The following is a 14,874-nucleotide window of genomic DNA, read 5'->3' as shown; positions in this document are numbered from 1 at the left end:
GTTTTAGAATGGTCTTTTCTTGCCCTGACCTTCATCTTTCAGACTCATTTTATCCTGGTTCCTCAGGGATAACATTTATGCCTTAATCATTGAGAAATACTGTCCACCTCATTTATTTTACTAAGGGCTTTGTAAATCTTATTTGTTCTTCCACTGTTTCAGATATGACATGGAATCTGGCAGAGTAGTAGAAAATTATTAAAGATTGAGGATTTACTATGTTTCATATAAGGGATATTCCCCAGTACCCTTAACCTTTAACCCTTTCCCCACAGAATGGGTGAGGGATTGAACCCTGTGCTCTTCTTATGATAGGCAAGCACATTACCAGTGAGCAAAATAAATTATATAACCCAGCCCTCTTTTTACTTTATATTCTGGAATAGTGTCTCATTACATTGTACAGTCTGGCCTGGAGCTTATACTCTGTTATGTAGACAGGCTTTGAACTTGTGAGGCTCCTGCTTCAGCCTCATAAGTACCTGGGATTATAGGCCTGTACCAATAGACCTGGTTTCTTTTATTTATTTCTATTTGATCTTCTTCCTTGCTGGACTGTAAACACCTCATGGGGTCAGAGCCTTCTGCATTCACTAAACTGTGTGCCACAGTTGCTAGCTCAGAGTGAAAGCAAATCCCTGAAATCAGATTATTTCATTTCCTAAGTTGGAGGTACTTCGAGAATTCATTTTGTCCTTGATCTAAAATTATCTTTCAACTTCCATCTTTCCTCTTATAGTATGTTTTATGTTTATTAGCTCTTCTTTCCATAGCCATTCAAATGTAATCTGTGGTAAGAAGAGGATCAGAACCCTAAATACATTGTGATATCTTTACATGCTTATAATTTGCTACCACTTTCTTAGAAATTGTCCCTGGATCTCCTTGCTACCTACCATGTTACGTCAAATTCAGTCTCTGGTGTATGTCATTGAAGGCCTCCTAGTCAGACCCCAGTAGACTGCTTCTGCACCCTTTTGCACTGGCTTTTGCTGCATGTATCCTGTATTCTAGCATAATGGTTTCAGTTGTACCTATACATTAGAATTGCACAGGGAATTTTTAAAGGGAGCACTCATTCCCAGGTCCTACTCTTAAAGATTTTGAGCTAATATATCTGGGGTGAGGTCTGGCTTGTGAAATTACTAACTAGCTGTTTCCTGAGAATATTGTCTACTATGAGAGCTTTTAGGGTTCCATAGTCAAGGAGGTTTCAGTAGTATTGCTTTTTGTGTATTTCATTCCAAAAATATTAAGCTAAACTACCAAATGAGATGCTTTGAGGTGTCTGGTAGGAAAGAAAGCTGTATTTAGTTTTGTTTAGGCAGAGAGAGGCCATCTGGGCAGAAAACACTTTGTATTTGTTAATAACTTCTGCAAGGTGTGGTATAGAACCTGTTTTGGAAGATGATATTATGGGTCATGTTTCTATTTCAAAACCACTTCTTTTGTCCTTTTCTGATTATCCTATCCAAACCAGGCACACCCTTTTCAATACTTGAAATTCTCTCTTGTATATCTGTGTACTAATGTTTGTCTCTATCCTTATGCTTTGAACTTCAGAACAGCAGGGATTATCTTGTTCACTTCACCCATATCTCCACTCAGCACCTAAGAGTTCTCACAATAATAAGTAGACAGTTAATATATACTCATTGAATGAGTAAAAAGGTAGTAATGTATTCATGGTTTAGGCCTTTTTACTAAGGTGCATGTCTTTAAATATCATAAATACATTATATAATTTAAAAGTAACTTGAAATACAGTTAGCACTCTTTGTTCACAGTTCCATTTATGTGTGTTCAACTAAATGTAGATTCAGTGTATTTGGGAGAAATGTGCCTGTACTAAGCACGCTTGTCCATCGTTATTTCCTAAACAGTAAAGTGTATTTTAAATATATATAGTATCTACATTTTGTTAGGTATTATGTATGGGTTTTATTCAAATCCCTTGCCATTTTATGAATAATAAGCATCTTCAGATTAGATGTCTGGGGGCTTTCATCACAAATCTTTCATGGATAGAGGGGTGACTGTGCATTCTAAAAGTAACAGATTATAAAAGCACAAATAGACAATAGCTTTTACTTTTCTTAAATTCCCTCGTGGAGTATGTAACACCCACCATATAATAGTAGCTAGAAGCCAGACTTCAGGGAACGTTTATGGGTTTTATAGTTACTGGGTCAAGGTGCATCTCAATCTGTTGTATGGGTCTTTTCTTTTTGCTGCTTAATTTTTGGGCCAGTCTGTCCCAGATGGCTTGCTTCCCTCAGGGGAAAGGTATCGATCAGCCTGAGCTGTTGAAAGAAGCTTGGATGTGGAGTCAGTTTGTGAGAGGCCCTTTTGGGTGAAATATACCACTCCAACAACAAAAATTAGGCAATATACTTGTTTTCTCTTGGCAAACAAACAAAAAAAATCTAATTTTTTAAAACCTTGAACAAGAGTGTATTGAAACAGGTTTGTCATGTGCATCAGGAGCTTATTTTGGGAACCAGAAAGTAGAATTCCGGGTAAGTTTACCTGATGCTCAGGGCTCATGCAACAAGGAACACTGAAGCAATCCCTGGCCTTATTAAGGAGGCACGTGTTCTCTGGAGGTATTGTGCTATAGCAGTGTCCATGGCTCCTCTGGCCTGGTTCTCATAGTCTATTTTGAACAGTGTCTTAATAGGTATGAGGTGGGTATGAATACACTGTAGCATGCGTAGTTCTCATGACCCACTATACATTGATATATTAGGAGCTGTTCTTTTATGTCCTCTGAGCCCTGTGATGCTGCAGCATGACTAAGGCCTTTTTGTGACTGTTCTAACCAAATTGATTTATTCCAGGTACTAGTCTAGAATTTATTCTGAACTCTGAATACAAAATGCTCTCCTAATGTATTCTCTAGCAGATGTACTGAATGCCAAAGGCTCAGATGATCAGTAATCTGCTACAAGCAATATTAGAAGGAGGCTAAGATACAGCTGCATTCTGTCTCTTAATAATCTTTTAAATCACATATCCTGCCAAGAATTCAGAATGGAAGCTTTAATCATTGACTCACCATTCAGAAGTCACTCCGAATGAATTTGCATTTTTTCTTGTTGTCCAACGAGAATATATGTCTTATTCTTTTTAAATAGCTTGATTTCCTAAATGTCAGAAAAGATATGTTCCAGGAAGCTACGCAAACCAAATTAGAATGTGAGTAGGTCTTCTAGATGAATAGTCCTTTATGGTTGGTATATTGATGTATTCCAGCTCTTCTGTAACAGTTCTTGCATGCCTACAAAAAAATTAAGAAATTCCAATTGCTTGGCCTGGATTATATACTTCATTTACAAAATGATACATTAAATGTTTTGTGTATTTCAGGCACATGGGATGTCCTTGTTGATAGCATGGCTTATATTAATTAAAACTCTGCTATTCTGCATAAGGTCTGCCTTTTTTATGGGTCAGCAGAGTCTCTCAGCATCACCTTGGAGTTTGTCAACTCCATCTGCTTTATACCAAGATTCCTAGGCAATTGGTAAACAGATAATTCTGGCTAATGGCAGATGCTGGCGGCACACAAGGCTCGAGTGGGTCAGTGAGTAGAAGAGGGATTCTTCTGTGAAGTCATTGCAGGGAAAGGATGTTTTATGGACTGAGACTTAACATGATGGTGGTGCGGAATGAGTCCTGGGATGCCTGGTAAAGACAGTTTTAGGTAGCAGGGTCAACAAAAACAGACTTAAGAAAGAGTGAGTTTCTGCCTCTACCCTAGAAATACTTTCTATACAAACTGGCCAGGGCTGTGATTCACCTGCCGAGGCTGTGTAACCCAGCACTATAGCAAGAGCGGATGAGAGCTATGTATCTGGCCAAATAGGGACAAGTCACAACTTTGATTTTGGTCAGACTGGGTAAGCATTCAAAGATGAAAGGATGTTTTGACGATGATGGCTGTAAATATTTGAAATATCAGGTAACTAGGGGGAGCATGAAGACATAAAAGATTTTGCTAATGTTGGGAAAAAGAGAAGAAAATAAATACTCAGGAATATATCCGTAAATGGAGAACTGTTGAATGATGGTAGCAAGAAGCAAACAGAAAAAGAAGGTCTAAACTTAACCAGGGTGTTGTCCAACCTTTCAGCATCAAAACATGATCTTATCTGTAAATGTGTTGGGCTTCATTCATAGCTGTCTTAGGGTATGTGTGGCCTGTGTCCTCCAGGTTTGATCTTCCTGGATTTGACCAGGCAGAAATGACCTAATCATCTGGCATGATTTTTCCTAAGAGATGGCTTGTTGCTTTGATGGATATATAGTCCAGGCATCCCTGTCAGACCTTGATAAGGAAAGGACCATAAGTTGGTTTTATTTATGCCAGGATCCAAATTTTTTTACTTTTGGGTATTTCTCAAAGTCATTTTGGACAGAATCAGTCCTGTGGGAGAAAAACAAAGTATGTTATTTGCATTTGTTGTCACCAAGAGTATTCATCCCTGTGTCTAGGAGTGAAAATGCACAATTGTAAATTAGAGTTCAAATGCCCAGTACATTTATAGAGGGAAAAGGAACAAAGTAGCTGACATTACTTGCTGTGATACAGAAAAGTATTGGAGAAGCATTTCAGAACTTGGTGAATACAGGTAATGAGGTTCTCAACCAGCACCACCCTATTCTCTGAAAACTGAGGTTAAAGTCACCACAGAAGCTAATTTTCCTTGCCTGCTGAACCCCACTTTTCCCTCTCATCCTTTTTTCTTTATTTCCTGCCCTTCCTCTTTGAGGGCCTGAGCATAACTGAAAACATTGTTTTTTCAGGCTTGAGAACCGCAGTGATTTGACTTTGTATGACTTACTGAATGTCAGGCACAAGGATCATTAATCTTTCCCTGTATAATATAACATTCTTTTGATCCCTCTTAATGCTGAGACAGTATTAAATATAATATCATAGTATCAAAGTACAGGTAATGTGGTAATAGGTGACTATCTAAGGTTTCCTTTAAAGAAGGAAACCTGGAGCTTTTAGAGAGCTCAAGGTAAGAAAGGAAGGAAGAAGGAGGAGCACAATTTAATACTTACAAAAGGTTTTCATAAAACTATTAGGGACAGGTTTAAATAGCTTCATGAGATGTAAAGGCACTGTTATCTCTGAAATGCATTGTCCTGCATATCGCTGCATGAGCACCACCAATAGTACCATGAATCTTGTTAAGACGAATGGGTTACTTGAAAGTGTCCAATTAGCCAAGTTGTGCATTGGCTCTTGATAGCACACTTCACCGTGCAGTAACATGGCTTGAAAGTGAGTTTAAAACACAACCAGGATGATATTGCTTTAGTGATACTGTCAATAGAGACGTTGTTTCAGTGTAACTTAATGAGAGAGAAGCATGGAGAAGTTAAAAAATAAAGTGTAATTGACACTTTCATATTGTTCAGTATAATATGCATTGAGCACCCACAGACAGTTCCTCTTGTTGGAGGAAGTGGGGTATCCTTTAAAAACAGTCTTATTCAGCCTGGTCTATGTAGTGAATTCCATGATAGCCAGGGATAAGTAATGAGACCCTGTCCCCAAAATCCTAAATAAATGAATAAATAAATAGGTAGATAGATAAGTTAAATTTATAAAGGCCTTATTTGTAAAAAAAAAAAATCTTTTCCATGCTATAAGATACTTAATAAATTTTTTAACTTGCCTGTGTAAAAGAGTTAAAGTGAGTGACTTGAAACTTCCTGTTTCCCCCATCATTATGACCGGTGATACTTTTGGCCCATTCTTCATCTCTTCTCTAGAGTTAGCATAATGGCACACAGTATCAGGTGATGAGTGCATGCAAAGTCAGGGTTGTTTTTTTTTTGTTTTTTTTTTTATAGAATGTCTTTTTTTGTTGTTACTTTTTCTCTAAGGTATTTTGTCAAAACCAAATTGCTTTTTTTGTTTGTTTGTTTGTTTTTTGAGTAGGGAAGATTGTCATTTTTATTGAATCTATTTATTGGAATAGACACAAAGGTAGAAAATAAAAAGAAATAGAATCGTGGTGAATTGAGTGTAGGAAAATATGTTCAACTTTTTTATTAAAAATTTGAAGGAAATTTATTTATATGGGCCCTATATATGTATGCATATATGTGTGTAAGTGCCAATGTGTATAAAAGGGGTATTTGATCCTTTTGAACTGGAGTTAAAAGGCCCATGTCACCTTCCAGATGTGGGTGTGGGAATGGAACTCTGGTATTCAGCAGTTTTAAGGGGTGAGCCATTTCACCAGCACCATCAACTGCTTTTCTTAAATGTCTATCTTTATGAATAGGGAAGATGTAATAGAAGCGTCAAATGTTTACTGTCAGTGTATGAGGGTTCTTTTTGGTCGTTTTTACATGAACAATTGTCCTTTTATTAGGACGATTAATGCTGATTAGGCATATCAGGGATATTAAAGGCAGTAGTTATGCAGTGCCCTGTAAAGCATCAAATGCTATAACAACTGAGTAATTCTAACAACGAGCAGTATTTCAGCATCTTTGCCTTTTTCAATGGGTTATCTGTGAATGCATTGCTCAGGGATGCATGACCCACATCACCTATAAATTTGATTGGAAGCCAAAGAACTGGCATAGTCTGATGGATAGCAGATTAGAGCCCTGATTAACCATGTGATTCAAAGACTGGAAATATATTGTCTAAGCCAGATTCATCAGATGCAATCAGAATTTCAAGTGGTCAGATGCAATTCAAATGTGTATTGTGGCTTTTCCTGCTAAGTTGTCTTTTTCCCTCTTTCCCCAAAGCTGAAAAATACTTCTTTGATGAATCTGCTTCTTACCCTAAAGCTGTCTGTCTGTTATTCATCAGAAAGCAGGTCGCAGTTCAGTGAGCAGAAGAAAAGATTTTAATAGAAGCTGTGCCAAGGGCTGTAATGCATCATTTTAGGGCCCTAATTACATTACAATGACAAATATCAATGGTGACAACAGCAATAACCTACATCCTTTAATGGCTGTGCTAGAAAAGGAGTTTGGGCCCCACGCCATTAGATTAGACTCAGTTTCAAAACATAGGCCATTAGAAGTGTGTGTCCACAGTATTACTGGTTGATCGCTGAAGCCCAGTGGAAACGCCTGAAAATAAATGATGCCTCCCCAAAGCTTGGTCCAGTGGGACAAAAGAGGTGAAATTAGATGACCATGGAAGCAGCAGTGTTTCCGAGGCAACTTTAGCTTTCAAAGTGAGGAATGGCCTGCTTAATTGTATGAAATCACACAGACATACCCCACCCCCTTGCTGCCAATTAGCCTGTCCATGAAAATCTATTGGCATGACAGCGTAAAGAAATTAAGAAGTCTTTGAAACAAAAGGAGACCTTTAAAGAAAACTTTGAAGATTTTACCCTTGCTTTTCTGTTGGTGTGTGTTAACATACATAATTTTTAGTATTAAGACTTTTTTCTTTTTATTTTGGCATTGTTTTGTTTTTGTTTTTGCCTTAAATAGATGCTTGGACCTAAAATAGCTTATTGAGGTGCCAAATGTCTCTTATTTTTTTATTTGACCAGATGAATGAGTTTCCTGAGTAGTTTTTACTGCCTACATTATGTAGGCAAATTAAAGAACTCAGTTTTCCTACATGCCCACATACTTTTTTCAACCCTTCTAGCAAGGGACTATTTTATTTATGTAAACAACATAATGAGGAAAATATGCTTGGCAGATGGTTCTACGCATAAGAATCATCAGTTTGGTCTGCCCTAAAGTCTCATTATCTTTTATTCCTACCCCCACTTCTCCCTACAGAAAGCCTAACCACCAAATGCCTTTGAGACACTGAGCATTCAGCCTCCTGAATGCTGTTCTGTTTTCTTAACTTACCTTAGAATTTAACTCCATCACCACTGTGGAATGTGCATCCAGGTGGAGAGGGGTTTGGTGTTTCCCATTGCAGCCTTTCATGGTGGTTTAAGCATTCTTAAAGGATGGCTAAATGATCCGTGGGGCCAGGGCAGTAAATTAAATCAGGGCAGCACAGTGGAGTCTTAGTCACTGCTGTTTAGTGGTTCTGGGCTTTGTCTTTCTCGTTAAATACAGGCTGTAATGGAAAGCCTACATTGGGGACTTCATGGTGAATTTTTGTTTTGGGTTAGCTGATGAAGTTTTTAAGGTGCTGGCATTTAAGTAATTGCGTAGCTACAAAGTTAAAAGGGTTGCTGCAAAAACAAGGAAGCCTCGATTGCATAAGTAGTGTTGCTGTTCTATAATGACTTAGCAAGAAAAAGAACATTTGTGTGCTTTCATAAAAATGACTGATTTTGGATGAAATTTATTTTAAGAATGTCTCAGGAATAGTAATTGCTTTACATTTTCTGTCTTTTAACATTTCTTAACTTCCCCCTTTCACCACCCCGTCATTAAAATATGAGCAATTTTGTATGCACATATGTGCATATATTAAAAGCTGTCTGCTTATCATAAAGTGTCTAAATGCCATCTGAAGATTCATACTAAGGTGAACATCAGTAAAGTTTGAGCAGGTTTTTAAAGAAAACATGTAACAGCATGTTTTTTCTTTATTGCTTTAAAACCCCCACAGTTCCAAGGGAGAATTGTGTGTACAAGGCAAATAAATTTTGTCCCTGTATTTTTAAAGAATAGTTTCTATAGTCTAACTTTGTTAAAACTTTTGCATATCTATAGAAAAGTGATAATGAAGATAAGTCTTCAGACTCATTGTTCTGTCAAATGTACTAAGACTATAGCTTGTTCTAAACCACACACTAAAAACCCTGGCTGACAGATATGGAATCCTTTACAGTTTGAAAATACCCTGCTACCCAGTCATTAATAATTACATTAGTTTACTTGATTACTGCTATTCTCTCCCTTCCCCCTTCCCCCCAGGAAATTGGGAACTGAGTATAAAAATCCCACTAAGTGTTGACAGTCAAAGACAGCACATGCTTAAGATTCAAGCACTCTGAAGGCTGAGGCTCTCAGTCGTTAAGTTCAAGAGAGGGTAGGGAAGAGAGAGAACAACTGTGGAAGTCTAATCATTTGGTTATGGAAACAGTTGTGATATGTAGAGGAAAATGTGTCATCCGCATTAAATAAAGACTAGGGGTTTTAAGAACCATTAGATTGGGCAAGGGTCCTTCTGATGAAAGCTTTAGAAAACTGGGTTCTAGTTATGGAGATTAAATTCATTTTTTATTACTCTGGTGCTTGAAGATTAAATTTTAAGATGAATGCTATTTAATAAATCCTGCTGCTAATCTGGCTCTGTCACTGCATCCTTTTAATGGGCTTGCTAAGAAGGTAGTTTTCCTCTTCCATTGACACCGTCAACCAGAGGACAAGAGTCTTTTAATATCATCCGGTTAATATTTTGGGGAATCTATAACCAGCTGACTGTTCTTCCTATTGTGTTTCTCTCTTTTTTGCAGGCAGAGATTGTGAAACGACTAAATGCTATCTGTGCACAGGTCATTCCTTTCCTGTCCCAAGAGGTAAGATAGTTGATTTGATGGTTAGAAGTTGTTGCCATTTTATTGATTTTAACAGATAAGGGATTTAGACATGATTCTGGCCTTGCCATTTTCTTTCTTTCTTTTTTTCTTTTTTTCCTTGTCATTTCCTTGATGTTCGTATTTCACATTTTTAAGATGTAGTGTTCTCATTCCAACTTTTGAACCTTATTAATGTCCAGTGTAACATAATTTAAATGTATTTAATGATAGAATATATCTGTTAAGTAAAATTTAATTGCTAAAATATTTTGTTGCCATTATTAAAAGTAGTATTGCTCAGGATTATGCCTGTTTGCTGTAATGACATCTAATTGCAGAGGTGGTAATATTGCCACCAAGACAAGAACTTGATCTCTACATCTGTCATGAGCATTGAGACTCAACAAGAGCTTCACCTAATGGGAATTTTGGCTTCTGCCTATTAAAAGTTATTTTAAGTTAATGATTAATCCTTTTATGTTGTCTATGTATTTAGAACAGACATCCCAGATAAATTCAATGTACTCATTTCTGTGTCACTTTAGGCTTTGCTGATAGGAGCCTCTTTGTGGACCAATGCCTGGCATGTGGCTCACGTGCTTTGCTTACTACCAAGGAAAGTGTATACTGTCAAAAATTTATGTAGGTGTGAAGGAGGGTCTACCTTTCTAGTTCTTGGTGGTTTCTTTGTATCCTCCCCCCCCCCTTTTTTTTTTACTTTGCTTATTTCTTGCTTTGGTTAGGTAGAAAGTTTAAATGATAATACTAGAAAGGGAGAGTTTGCTTTTGGATTATTAAATTCTTTATTTGCTCTGGTATGATCAGCTGTAAGAAGGATGAACTATTTCTAAAGTCTTGGGACCACAGGCTTGGTACTTCGTTTTCGCATAGAGAAGGCACTTTCCTCTTGCTCTTTTTAGTTACTGTGTTCTGTCACTGCCATTCAAAATAGCTATTTACACATTTGTCTAACAATGCATGTGCTGGGGTTAAACACAAACCAGCATTTGAGTTTGTACATGCATTATAGACACGTGGATTTCTGTCTGGCATATTTTGTCCAAACCAGGATTTTATTTGCATAACTATTCTGTTGAAGAAGGGCACACTCTGTTCACAAACCTTGCTACTTCCTAATTCACATGCTGTTTTCCCCCTTCTATCTATGACCACTAAACATCATTATCCTCATTTACCTATTTTTAACATAGTATTTACCTGTGACTGGATTAGATGTGTTTTAACTAAGTGTCAAAGAGCATATTTGCATTTCTTTCTTTTTTAAATATTTATCTTTATGTTTGTGTGCCTCTGTGCATGTGTGCTGCATGTGTACCTGGTGCCTGCAGAGGCCAAAAGGAAGCAGTAGATCCCTAAAAATGGAGTTACAGATGACTATAAGCCAACAAGGGAGTGCTGGAAACAGAACTTAGTTCCTCTGCCAGAGAAGCAAGTATTCTCAACATTTAGCCATCTCTAGCTCATATTTTCATTTCTTTGGGGAGCTTAACTGTTCCAGGCCTCATCTAGATTTGATTGTCTCTTACTTTAAGAAGTTCTGCTTGTGGAGATAAAGAATGAGAAGAATATGTGACTCTAAAACCAGGCTGAGGTGTGATGCTCAAAGGTAGAGGGGAAAAGTTAAAACTGTCCCTTGGGGTGGTGTTAATTTTTGGATCTCAGCAGATACAAACCACTCTCTGCAATTACTAGGACAGGTTTGTCCATGTGGCATTTTTGCAGACTGTGGTTTATGGTCAGAAATGAAAGGTGGTCTTGGAGGTACTAATTTATTTTCCCACAAGAGTTACGTTGTTTGTATGAGCAGGCCCAGTAGGAGCAGAATGTGCAATGGTAGCAGCACTAAGCAAGACTGAAATTAATTGGTTGAGGATGTTGTACCCCATAGAGAAAAGCCTTGGGGGAGGTATTAACAACCCTTTGCTTCTGCATTTGTCTGAAAGGGCAGACATCATTCTTTCAACATTAAACTATTTGTTTCCCTAAGGTTTGGCAGTTCTTGATTTCAATCCTTAATATAAATAATAATCCTACATCATGGTTTCCTAAATCCTAATTTTGTGTATATCTTTCTTTTACTCTTTCTGATTTTGTACAATGGAAGTATGTCTCTTAAAGTGTAAGCCACAAGTATGTTTGTTCTCATTGTTCAGGGTCTCATTTGTGTTTGAGGTTAAACATAGTCAACCTTGTATTTTAGGGTATTCTGTAAACAGATACCTCATTTCCTCTCTGGGACCAGATGGACCTTAATCTGGAGGGTGGGGAAGAGGCAGGCTATTAGAGAAAGAAGGATTCTATTTCCTGTCTCCTCAGTGGCAGGAAAATCACTCTTGCATGGCTACGGGCATCACTTAGTGCCAGGACTGAAGGCTCTTAATCTGATCTTTTAACACCAGCTTTCTGTGTGACAGTGTTGCTGCCAGGAAGGCAGCTGTGCCATTTGAATTTATTTTTAAATGTTTTTAGTGAAAAATTAAATGATTCTATCTGGGGGAAAAAAGGAAGGTGTGTTCCCTGGAGACTGTGCATAAGTTACAAGACAGTATAGATGGAGGTGTTTGGAGTCTGACAGAAACAGGAGGTAAATTCTATACATCTAGAACGTCTGCCTTTAATTTAGTTCTGTATATTAATTGATAGTGTATAGTTTTTTTAAACTTACAAAAAATGTACTAATTAATTACAACTATTAAATTTGTTTAATTTTTAACTATAAAACCTTTTTATTTAAAAACCAAATTTTAGCTCAAATATACTTAAAAGTTGATGTATAGTCTTAAAATTACAGAAAGATTCTTTTCTAATATTTCCTTGCAGCATATAAAACTGGAGCCAATATATATAGTTACTACTAAAGTCCTAAATATTAGACAAAGATAGTACTATCTCTTGCTGTTAAAAATTAATAGTTGTCTATTACTTAGATTTTAGAATTTCATAGGACCCATAATACCAGAGTTCGGTAACCATGAACCATCATCTGATTGAACCTTTTCTTCACCCCTCTTTTGGCTATTAGACAGATTTGTACTCTGCTCTTAGATTTTTGTCCTCATAAAATATATATCATGGTAATACCTGTGAAAGTTCTTTTTCATGTTGTCTCATTTTCAGGAAAGAAATTACAAGTAACCGCCTCCAAGCTGTCAGTTCTATAAAAAAATGCCAGCTGTTGGCCGCCATACGTAGGTTGAGTCCTGACTTCCCAACTACAGATCACATGGCTTTGTCTAATCCAACCCAAGCTGCGTGGCCTTTAGCAAGTACTTTGCCTCTCTCAGCCTCAGTTTCCTCATCTGTGGGCTAACGGGCTCCACACTTGGGCATTTAGCACTTGCACTTCCTGTGGGAATAGCAGCTCTGGCTGTGGTGATGTCAGCAAAGATAAGACAGGCCTGAAAGTTCTCTTTTGGGAAGGCCTGGAACTGCCTCTAAATCCTTTTGAATCATTGTGTTTTGCAAGCATGGAATTGTTTCTCTTTTTACTTCTCTTTGTAAATTAAAACTATGCCCAAAGAATCTGAACTAGCTGGGCATATGGTTATTTTTCTTGAGCAATATCAGGATAGAGCCTATAGACCCTTAGTCTTTCTGGATCCTCAGTCACACTGAGGAATGCCAGCAAATGTTGTCTTGGTGTATGCTCTCCCATCCCACGCCACCTCCCCCATCCAGCAGCTTGCACCTTTTAAGGCTACTCTGATGTAAATAGAAATCTATGTTTCACTGTTACATCTTGATAATAGGGGCAACATTTCTGCTAATGTGGGATTAAATCAAAGCTCTTCTACATTGACTTATGTTGGTAACGTTATCTCTGTAAGCCTGTGCTCCTACTGAATGAGATTAATTCTGCCTTAAAATGTGTATTGTATGTATTGAAACTGAAATAGCATCTGGTATAGAAAGTACTTAGTTCCTCCTCTCCTAGTGTACTTTCAGGGAAATGGAATCTGTTTAGGTTCTAAGACATTTGGAAAAGAAGAAAAACTTAGGAAGAATTCAAAGAAATAGTTCAATGTGGTTCTCTAGGACTTACCACTCTAGCATCAAGCAGTCAGTTCTACAAAGATTAACTTTTCAGAAGGAAAAGAGTATTTTTGCCATTATTTTGACTTGTTAGATTTCAGGTGTTAAATATCAAACACCTAAATATTGAACCAAATTGGAGAGCAGTTATGTTTTTGGTTGTGTGTGTGTGTGTGTGTGTGTGTATGTGTGTGTGTTTGTGTGTGTGTGTGTGTAATATATATGTATGTATCCCTCCCTGTAAGGATTATTTAGAATCAAACAGTAGGTACTTCATGGTTCTAAGTGTTCTAAGACCTTTAAGAACTTCAGATTCCTAGTAGGTTATAGGTCTCTAACATTGTAGTTCAACTCTCTTCTCAGTAAATAGTTCCATTTTGCAGAAAGTTGTGTTGATAACAAGGAGCAGGCTTCACCACAAGAGACAGATTTATGCGAAAGGATGCACTGTGAGAAAAACCTGAGCACAGCCAGACTCTGGGCCAAATTTTGGCTCAGCCACTCTTACATCCTTTATGGTGTTGATGGTACAGTTCTCCATTTTATGATAGGCTCCAGAGCTACCTTTGTAGCTTGTTAATAAGAATGGATGGGGCTGGAGAGATGGCTCAGTGGTTAAGAGAACTGGCTACTCTTCTGAAGGATCCGGCTTTCATTCCCAGCACTCACATGCCAGGTCACACCTGTTTATAAGTGCAGTTCCAGGACTTCTGATACCGTCATACAGACATACATACATGCAGGCAAAACAATGAACATAAGTTAAAAACAGATTATAAAATATTAAGAATTGCTGATGATGTAAAAGACCTAACAGGATATTTGGATATTTTAATTTTAGAACTCAACTTACCTAACTGATTTATTCATGAAAAAAGCTTATTCTTCTCAGGAAACAGTTGTTTTTAAGGAAATGTACTAATTATTTGCTAACTTCAACTTACTGTAAACTTTTTATCTTCACGTTCATTTTCTATAGCTCCTAATTACACGGAAACTGTATTCATTTAAACACCGCTTGGCCCATTTCTATCTAGCCTCTTCTAGGCTAGCTCTCGTACCTGGACTAGCCCATTTCTAATAATCTGCTGTAGCCCACAAGCTGGCTTACCAGGAATGATCTTAACCTGCGTCTGCCTGGAGTGGGAGAATCATGGCGACTCTCTGACTCAGCTTCTTTCTCCCAGCCTTCCGTTCTGTTTACTCCTCCCACCTATGTTTTAACCTATGAGGGGCAAGCAGTTTCTTTATTGCTTAACCAATGAAATCAACAGATTGATATATGACACTCCCACATCACTTCCCCTTTTTTGTTTAAACAAAAAAG

The 14,874-nt window shown here is 37.5% G+C and overlaps 1 protein-coding gene across 7 annotated transcripts in view; it reads left to right on the top strand.

The window, feature by feature from the left end:
* The window catches only part of Tle4 (transducin like enhancer of split 4), a 137,919-nt gene that overhangs the window by 21,610 nt on the left and 101,435 nt on the right, over positions 1-14,874 (top strand). For all 7 annotated transcript variants that reach the window (XM_026781294.1, XM_026781293.1, XM_013348088.2 and 4 more), the window contains exon 4: positions 9,432-9,494. In XM_026781294.1, coding sequence (XP_026637095.1) covers positions 9,432-9,494 — 63 coding nt within the window. The remainder of the gene's footprint in view (positions 1-9,431; positions 9,495-14,874) is intronic.

Source organism: Microtus ochrogaster, chromosome 8 (assembly GCF_000317375.1).
Source record: "Microtus ochrogaster isolate Prairie Vole_2 chromosome 8, MicOch1.0, whole genome shotgun sequence".
Lineage (NCBI taxonomy): Eukaryota > Metazoa > Chordata > Mammalia > Rodentia > Cricetidae > Microtus > Microtus ochrogaster.
This window is presented reverse-complemented; position numbering and strand designations above follow the sequence as displayed.